This window comes from Sphaeroforma arctica (genome assembly GCF_001186125.1).
Source record: "Sphaeroforma arctica JP610 unplaced genomic scaffold supercont1.485, whole genome shotgun sequence".
In the NCBI taxonomy this organism is placed as follows: Eukaryota; class Ichthyosporea; order Ichthyophonida; genus Sphaeroforma; species Sphaeroforma arctica.
The window spans coordinates 23,426-33,106 of record NW_014040073.1 but is presented as its reverse complement, the minus strand read 5'-3'; the positions used below and the strand labels follow the sequence as shown (position 1 = coordinate 33,106).

Here is a 9,681-nt window from a genome sequence, read left to right as displayed (position 1 = left end):
AAAAGAGCTTGTATTAAATTATTTAAAATACAAATAAAAACCAATGTATTATCTCAATTGATCTTGATATTTTTAGACTGACCGGAGGCCGTATTTCTACAGTATTGTCACACTGTTGCTTGGTTTCCTCTTTTGTACATGTTGCTGGCGGATGATCCGTGGATAATTCCACGTACTGCATATGTCTATGACCGGGATAGTCAGTCGTCGGTTAAACCTCCTTCTTTCGTCACGCTGGCGCGTCGTCTTGGACCCCAGAAGTTTAGAGTTTGTCCTGCGTTGTGGACGCAATGTGATGCGGCAGCAAATGATGTGTTGGCGCCAGACAAACCGAAGCACAAGGTTAGTCCACCCAAGTCTTCGATAGTGGTCGTAGTGACAGAAGGTAAACTGGTCCGTACTTGCGTGTACCCGGCGGCAGCCGCAGTGTTCATTACTCGGTATGATCCTCCCGGCCTCCTTTGAGTAGCGTTAGTGCGGGCATTGGATAACAAAGCCGAGGCCGCTGCTCAAGAATACCAGCTTTTCTCCTTGGTCAATACATCCAGTGTGGCATCAGCGGCAACAGGGGATGGGGCGTTAGGTATTCAGCAGGACTCGCGAGAGGTGACGTCTTCGATTGCACAGGTAGGGATAGCACGGGTAGGGATACAGCCTGCTGTTGATCCCTGGCCTGTTCTCGAAAGTGTGGTAAAAAGGGCCACATGCAGGCGGTATGCAAACAAGAATGACATGCGGCTGCAGTGCGGCGCATTGGGGATAGCAAGAGAGGTTAGAGAGAAGACTTGCTAATAGATAGTCGTACGGTGTCGGCTATATTAGACAGGAAATTAGGGTCAGGGATCCTATAATTCAGGTAGTCTTAGCAATCCTCCTCTGTCCTTTCTTAATCCTTTGTGATAAAGTCTGAGGATTGCAAGCTACTATACTACCCTATTTATACAATTTCCGACAGACCCGTAGCGGTCTAAAGGTCTACAACTAAGCCTAAATGGCTACGTAATGTCTACGAACTTTAAGCTCTAACCTATTCGCGATTTCGCATTAATTCTACGTTTAGACGTTTCGCAAGGGTCATGTGGTGATGACTCATCAAAATTCATTGGCCACAATTTTTCGACATTGTGCACTGAAATTTTGGGAATGGTCCCAGACCCAAAAACAATCCAAAATTCGGATTCCCCCGCGAATCCTGAATTTTCCCGATTAGGAGTTGCCGACTCCTACACATACAATATAGAAAAAAACAAAACTTTTCAGAGAACAGCCGTCACTGTCTCTGACTGGTTATTCGCCGAATAGCCGGTCACGAGACTATTTCAAAACATTTTGCAGTCTGACTTTGTCAGCCTGTCAGCATTCAGCAACGCAACACAAAAAGTGCGAAATCCACTAGCCAGTGAAAACCTGTGCACTGGAAGCCTCTTTGCATTCCAAAAAATTTAAACAAATAAATATGATTGTTTCATCAATCCTTTTTGGGTTTTTTATAGTAAAAAATTGCAAAATAATATTTACAAATATTTACAAGCAGCATACTGCATTGTATTGTATATTGTTTTGAAAAAAACAACAAAACGGAATAAAAGGAAATAAAAAATCATGATTCTCGTCTTGTTGACTTCGTGATCACAACTTAATCATGTACATAGTACGTATATATATGTGCACCTAAACATACATAAATAACATACATAAATATATACATATATACATATAGATCACATCTAAGTATACTTAATATATTGCGTTTTTCTATCAATCTTGTGTCCACGAAGATTTGTAGCACAGTTTAGTATATCGATTTGACTAACGATGGGGTTATTTTCGAATGATGAGAAGCCCAAAAAGGCCGAAGACGGTGCCGAGTCTTGGAAGTTACTGGTGTGTGAGAGCAGTGTGATTGCGTGCTGGATTACTATATTGTGGTTTGAGCAGGGAATAGGAAAATAACTTGACTGTCATGCAAAAGAATTTGATTGTATATACCGATGTTCTACTTTTGTGTATGATACCGTCTACTTACTGACTCCTAGGTGTTGAAAGAACAAGTACTATATATCAACCGGAACGTTGTTGTTGCAGTGTTTCGTTTCTCTATTCAAATATATATTTTAAAAGTCACAATACTAGTTTTATTGTACTACCGACGAAACATAGTGTCTTCAGATAGGATATTTTGGTGTTTGTGCTAAATATTTGCAACTTGGAACATCTTAGTTTTGTTCTGCGCATGTATGTATGTCACTTATTAAACTGTCTGAGAATTGAGAATCGATGTACACACTAACCAGTATGTACGCCTATAGCTGATGTCATCTGTAGTGTAGGGTATATGTATCCAATTTATTCATACAACCTTTGTCGAGCTGCAGCTCTTTCTCTTGTTAATTGTTTGTCGATAGGGCGAATGTATTTCAGAAGTGAGCGAAGACTTCGTATAGTGAGCCTGGGTAGTATCGTACGAAGAGTATTCTCACGTTAATTTTAGTAAATATGCACTTGAACATGCACACCCGGTCCAAACCTCAACAGCTTGCTCACGATGCTTTACAATAGAACACGTTGATCAACAGACAGTTGTCTGTTTGGATCGGTCACACTTCTGTACGCATTCGCGTGGTTGCCCCACTCGGTTTGTATATACCTGGAATAAACACGTTTGTGACACAGCTATCGCGTGACAACAAATTTTGATTATATCAATTTCTTAAATTTTGAATAGACTAGTTTCCCAAACAGTGCTTGCATATTCTAACAAAAGTTCTTTTTGGACAAATATATTTAGGTGTATATGATCGTCAGCACTCTTTTAGCGATACTTTCACGCCTCTGACATTGCGGGTCTAAAACGGATAATTTACGTTCCAGTCCCGCAACGTTCACGGTTGAGACACTCTCCTCACGTATGGGTATATTGGGCACGTCTTTGTTAACCAATATATATGCTGCTATTGCAATTTCGCGACTCCAAATCTTAAAATCTTATCTATTCACTAGGCATAGCTTACATATTGCCTCATTTGATTGTTGTGGTGTTGATAGGTGTCAACTAGATCTTTGTGGGTGTATGTAAGGTTGTTAGAAGATCGCTCCTCAGATCAGAGTGTCAACCTACAGAATATGTGGTGTGCATTCAAACTACAAATTCAATACAGGCTTGAGTGTGCAACGTATTATAAACGCTGCAAGTGCACTCGTGAACAGTGCTTTTGTTTATACGAGTACCTGCGCGCGTTCGAGTTCCACACTGATAGTCAACATCTCCTTCTCAAGTGGTATTCCCTCGAACCTCATACTCGCGCTTCGTTATGTGCCCCGGCTAATTTGTATTTTGCATTCGAAGGCTTGTAAAAGTATTTTGAATTGTCAATGATAAAGTTTTCGTGGTCGAATTGAGCCATTTATACTTTTGTCAAGGAGCAAATGATGCACAAACCCTCAAATAGCAAAATAACTTGGCATACAGTGTCCTTTAAGATGTAGTTAGAGATCAGATGTTAGAACTTGACTCAATGCATGAACATTTTCATATGTTTTCTATATAAGTGCTCATCGATACAATCTCTTCCTTCGTAGACTGAAAAGCGCCTGGAAGAGCTTTCCGAACAGGACCGATATTTCTACGTAGGACTTGTTGCTAGTCTGATACCCTACTACAGTTCCAAAAACGTGGCTAGCTTAAATGAACACCAAAAGTCTGCTCGGGATCTGCACAATAGTTTCCATATGGCGTTGTTCAAGACTCTGGCAGATCGTACCAAGCTACCGACGGGACGTCTGGCATCGCTGCAGCTGGTGGCAGAGGTGAGTGGGCGCTTGTGCACGTTGAAGCACGGTCTTGTGTCTCGTATGTTACTCACTTAGTTTTGGCGAGTGTATGTATAGACACACACATGTTTGTTTATTATACGAATGTAACGGTGGTGCAGGGAATGGACCGGGAGTGGGGAATTGAGATGTGCTGGGTCTTGCTATCTTTTCGGAGCTAGCAAGGGCTAATTTGTATACGTTTGCTTTTGTCTGTAGCGTTGGGCTGTTTGGTGGTGTGGGCTGCGCTGTGAAGCCTTATGGGTGCCCACATTCTACTTCAGACCTGTTCAGCGAATGCTTGAGTATTTGAGTGAGCGAGAGAGAGTTTGGTCGCATATCAACACATCGGGAGTGTCTAGTCAGTCATTGTAGGATTCACTTTTCCAAGATTCAAAAATGAGATATGGCTAGTTAAGTGTTTCGATGTATATCTCGCGACATGAAACAGGGTTCAGTTAGAAATGGACATTTGCAGCGTAATTTATGAATTATGACTCAGCCTTACCATTTCCACACATCTCACTATTAATACAAGCGTATCTCACACGTGTGTATTGTAGCTCATTCTTGTCGTGTCATAACTGATTGATAAAACTCAATCCTTGTAGGGCGAAGTGGAGAAAGACTTTCAGATGTTTTCAGACTCTCTAAGTGACAGCAGCAAGGTAAGTGCGCACGATCACAATAAACGTATCCGACCAAATAGTGCCCTTGTGTGTATAGCTGCGAGTTACTGTTGTATTCGGATGCACGGTGACGCATTGTTCGCCAAAACACTGTGACTGTGGTACTGAGCTTGGTTCCACCACTTTAGTGGGCTTAGTTTGTGCCATGTCTATCGTCCTTTTTTTTTTTGGCGCTGTGCTTCGTCGAAACCCGGGTCGCGCACTCTCTGGCTGTGTCATGCCTGCTCTCCTCATATGGTGTAATCTTCATGAGTAAGTTAAATCATCATCATAGATCTGATATGCTCTAATTTGATTGAAATTTGTATGCTTGCGCTACATCAATACGAGACGTGGTGGCTAAAGAGGGAGAGTATAGTCCACTATGTCTGATTACATTCTGCTTGCGCCACTTTGATTTTGCAACCAGGGAACAAATTGGCTCGTCATGCAAGATCTGGTTTGCCTGTGTCTGATTTCTGGACGGTACGACGCTCGATCGCGCACACTCATCAGGCGAGTGGTGGCAGCAACTGGAGTGGAATGGCAACAGGTCTTCAACTTCGAAAACAATTTGGCTCACATGCTGCTGTCCGATTTCCAGTACGTTTTGTTCAGGCTCGTTATCACGCGAGATTTTGGTAGTCGTTGAATTGCATTGTACAATTGTTGGGCTGGATAATTTTGCGACAAAGGCGCTCTCTAGTCTTGCACTGCTTATCGGTATGGCACATTGAAGTCTCTATTTTTTTTCTCGCAAACGCTTTCTTCACTGTCAAGAAGATCCGCGAATTTATGACCTACGGTACCCCCTGATCACTATCTGAACCTCGCTCTTAAGTACCCATCCCCCCTCCACTCGAATCAGCACTTGCCATTCATCGCAATGCTTACCTGTCATACCATCCATTGCATCCCCAGAGAGAGTGCAGAAGAAGCAGCCGAGCGCGAGATGAAAGAAAAAAATTCCAAGTGGAAGAGGTACGCGGCTGTCGCAGGTGCTACGATTGGAGGCGGGGTGGTTATTGGGTTGACTGCAGGGCTGGCAGCACCCTTCATCGCCGCGGGTGCTGGAGCTGTATTGGGAGCGGGCACAACAGCTTTTCTGTATGTTCTATTATGTGGAGTGAGTTGGTGAGTGTTTATCCTGATGTCACTTGTATATACAAGTAGAGACTGATAGTGTTCGTACAAATGGGTGTATGCATGAGAGTTTTCTACAGGGGTGGTGAGAAGGGGGTAATATATCTGTAGTGAACCTTCAATAGCTGCAAGCGCTGGTGCTGTGTTGAGCGCAGGAACGGCGCGTTTTGCAGTATTAATTAGTTTTGCATGTGAGTTTTGCATGTGCGACATTATTGTCGGGATTCGTTTTGTTGCTGGTCAGAATGTAATGCGGCCGCACTCTTTATCACCGCAGATTTTGTTGCCGTGTTGGGGCCGGACATGGGGCTTGATCAGCATATATGTGTCTGTTGATTGGTTGAGACTTAAATAATAATTGGTCTCGCACTTCTGTAAAGGCGCTGCTGTCTTTCAGAGTATTTTCCAGCTGATAGCGTACGGTAGCGATGTGTACATATGGTCTGATCGATATTTCCTATGTTCTTGATTCAATGCAGCGCAAGTACAGGGGGTGTGGTTTTGATCACCACATTATTCGGCGGGGCTGGTGCCAAATTGACCGGCCAGGCCATGAGCAATCGAAAAGGCGAGGTTAAGGAGTTTGACTTTGTACCCCTCAGATTATTAAACTCACACACCAATCGCGATACATCCAACGAGGACAAGCAGAAAGATTTGAGTGTTGTGATTACGGTTTCTGGATTGCTCAGCCACGAATCCGACAACGAGTCGGATTCACTATTAACTAAAATGGATCAGTACGCACTGCCTTGGAAGACTATTGACGCCGTAGGGGAGACTTATACGGTATTCTGGGAGAGTGAGGAGTTGGAGGGAATCAGTCGGTACATGGGTAAACTGCTGAGTAACAAGGCTATTGGCTATGCAACCACCCAAGTGCTCTCGCAGACAGTGCTGCATGCTGCAGTGGCTGCCGTAGCCCTGCCCGTAGCGCTGCTGAATGTCACGGATGTGATTGACAATGCGTGGAGCAGGTGTGTTTCTCGTGCAGACCAGGCTGGACTGATCTTGGCGGACACCTTGTGTGCGCGCGTACAGGGATTCCGACCGGTGACTTTGGTTGGGTTTGGGTTGGGGGCGCGTATGATCTTCAGGGCGCTGGAGGATATGGCTAAGAGGAAGGTGCCGGCGGTCGGTATAGTGGAACGAGTGGTGTTGTGTGGCTGTCCGATCCCCAGAGATTCGGCACGGTGGGCGACAGTCAGGGGAATGGTATCAGGCAGGTTTGTGAATGCCTATTCCAAGACTGATTGGATTTTGGGCTATGTGTACCGTACGCTGAATGCCGAGTCGAGTGTGGCTGGGCTGGATGCTGTGATTCTCGACAATGTGTATGGTAAGAAGGTGGAACCAGAATTGAGCAGGGGTACAAATTTCCCCGGCGGGATTATTGAAACGACAGACGGGGAGAAGGTGAGCGCGGAAGCGAGACTAGATACAGTGGATGCACTTGGCGTCATCGAAAATGTGGATGTGACGCACCTAGTACCTGGGCACCTGCACTATAGGACACGCATGCCATATATCCTGTACGAATTGGGTCTCAGCTCAACAGAACCTCCACCCCTCACCGAACAAGAGAAGCAAGACATTGTGAATCTATCAAAGCCCATCACAGACGATGACAAGGCTAAGCTAGAGACCGAACTAGAGGAGAATTTGGAGAAGAATATGGCCGGTCTGGAACTTGAGAAGCAGAAAGTAGCTCACTTGGAGGAACACTTGACCAAGCCGGCCGATAAAGTGGTGCAGGCGGACGACAAGCCTGAACAGATGGATTTAATCAAACAACAGGTTAAAAAGGAGGGCCCTTCGGAACTGGCGATCTAGAATATCAGTTTGCGAAGCGATGGGGTGCATGTCAAAACGAATGGTGCATACAGGGCACGGGCGAGCTGGTATCTCATTCCACACACTGATTCAAAACTCTAGTATCATTCATGTTTTCGGATCGAATACGTCTTTGTCAGGATAAACATAGCCAATATACGACGTTGTTATTTAAAATAAATGAAGCAGATAGCGACAGGTGCAGGCTCGTTTTTTTTGCATTACGCAAAACAGAGATTCATTATTATACCATTTTTACTTTTTTTTTTGGTTCTGCGACAATTCGCACGTAGCTACCGTACTCACCTGTTTTTACTAGATAAGCATACAGTTTAGATGTCTATGCAATGTACATTGATCTGTATGTTACTGTTGCATTCATCTTCTTGGCGCCAGCACTCTGCTATACTCGTAGCTCCGATTTCCTTTAGGGCAATCATTTATATTCATTTGAGGAGTACTTTGTTTATCCGTTCTGGAGAGTAGCAGCGGGCAACAGTGGATAGATGATAATTTACCGATGAATCTCGGCCTTCAGGGCGTAATTGGATCTGGGAATGAGATCAGTCATTCAGGGCTAGAAATAACAGGGGACAGTTAGCACTTGAAAACAACGCGGAGTTTCGGAGATACAAAACTGCACGGATGTCTTTTGTCCAAACTTTATTATCCGTGCCGATTTTATTCTGAAACCTCAGTCCATGGCTCTCTTGCTATGTAAAAACAAAAATACATGACGTCATGAATGACGTCACTCAAGACCATGGAAACTGCAATCTGAAGATAAGACTCAGGAACTATAGAAACCCTCCAATCTAATCAATGAAGGAGATTCCATCTCTCTAGTATTTATTGAAGTGTAATGCAGTATATAGGGGTGTATTGGATTGCGAATGACATGGAGATATGCATACTATGATGGGAGCACAATGAAGCATATACTGAGTACTACTGATTTAATCGTTCTACAAAAACTTAGATCCTAATATCAGTATAAACCACACGCTCTTCTCATACAAACGTACACGATGAGTTTGACGGTGCAATTCCCCGCAAAGCGCAAGTTGACCAAAAGACGTACTATAGTACCATTAGCTGTGCTATTGATGATAGTATACGTCTTATATTCCGACAATACAATCCGTATTCGTGAGCAACATATGCAATACAAAGATAAAGAGATACACAACATGGATAAAGAGATGGATCGAAAACGATGGCACAAGTCAGCCAATTTCGAGGAAAGCAGGCGGAAAGGCATATCCAATAGAATACACCCAGTATTCAGAATATCAGATGATATGGAGCTGTTTAGAGAGGGCAACGGGACTTTGGACATTCCTGAGCTGTTGCTACAGGAAAAAGTACTCAAGAGGTGTGTGGTGTACTACAGTGTGGATGGGATGGCAATTGTGTTTGTATTTGCGTTCATGAACTTAGCTCGAATGAGGCAGCGAGCAATTGGAAAGTCTGACGATTCAGTATTACTCTAGCAGCTTAAAAGGAATAGAAACAAGTAAAACAATAACGACGATATACCTGTCGCTAGAGTCCCTATTACATGGTGATTGTAGTGCGTTGGCGAAATTATAAGAGTGCTTTGAAAAGTGCAACGGTATTATCATTCTATACGCGCTAGTGTCACGCTATATGCAAGAAATACGCAGTCGCCCGACATTTATATGTACAGATCTGGCAATTACCTATGAGTGTTCTACATATATTTGGATGTATCTCTTAAAAGATAGATATTTAGTTATTTTACGGTGACTATCTCAAGCACTCGCATTGGCGCATTGAATGTGCGTGTAGAAGTTACATACCGCCACAGGGAAGTAGAACTTACATTATCCGCAAGTCTGAAGTTTCAGATGATCCCTCCAAATAAGTATGCATATTGCCTTGTTAAAAATGTTCATGTATGTGCATAGGCCACGCCAAAGAGGTTTCAGGCAATTTACAGCTCAGGACATACAAGAGCCAACTGAATGGAAGCAAGTACGCGATAGTGCTCCAGGTGTACTGATATATCACCTACTTGGGTACGCATAATAATGCTATGGTCGAAATGTCTTCTTCCAGACAGGGCTTGCCTATAGCAATACGTACAGTCACTATACTACAATGCACATCCCTGCCTTCTAATCATCACCTACAATCTAGAACTCATACGAAAATGTCTTTGACAATATATATATATATATATATATATATATATATATATTAA

General features: G+C 43.4%; 3 protein-coding genes across 3 annotated transcripts in view; all 3 read left to right on the top strand.

The window, feature by feature from the left end:
- Positions 1-138: 138 nt before the first annotated feature.
- Positions 139-792, top strand: SARC_06666 (hypothetical protein; the record flags this gene model as incomplete). The annotated part of the gene is made up of 2 exons (XM_014299419.1): positions 139-385; positions 470-792. The coding sequence occupies 2 exons, from the start codon at positions 139-141 to the stop codon at positions 790-792; spliced, it is 570 nt and encodes a 189-aa protein (XP_014154894.1).
- Positions 793-1,615: 823 nt separating this feature from the next.
- On the top strand, positions 1,616-8,096 carry SARC_06665 (hypothetical protein). Its single transcript, XM_014299418.1, has 6 exons — positions 1,616-1,884; positions 3,580-3,807; positions 4,422-4,478; positions 4,909-5,081; positions 5,400-5,585; positions 6,101-8,096. The coding sequence occupies exons 1-6, from the start codon at positions 1,816-1,818 to the stop codon at positions 7,452-7,454; spliced, it is 2,067 nt and encodes a 688-aa protein (XP_014154893.1). The 5' UTR covers positions 1,616-1,815; the 3' UTR covers positions 7,455-8,096.
- Positions 8,097-8,644: 548 nt separating this feature from the next.
- The window catches only part of SARC_06664 (hypothetical protein), a gene marked incomplete at both ends in the record, with an annotated part of 3,852 nt that continues 2,815 nt past the window's right edge, over positions 8,645-9,681 (top strand). Inside the window, one exon of the mRNA XM_014299417.1 lies at positions 8,645-8,829. Coding sequence (XP_014154892.1) covers positions 8,645-8,829 — 185 coding nt within the window. The remainder of the gene's footprint in view (positions 8,830-9,681) is intronic.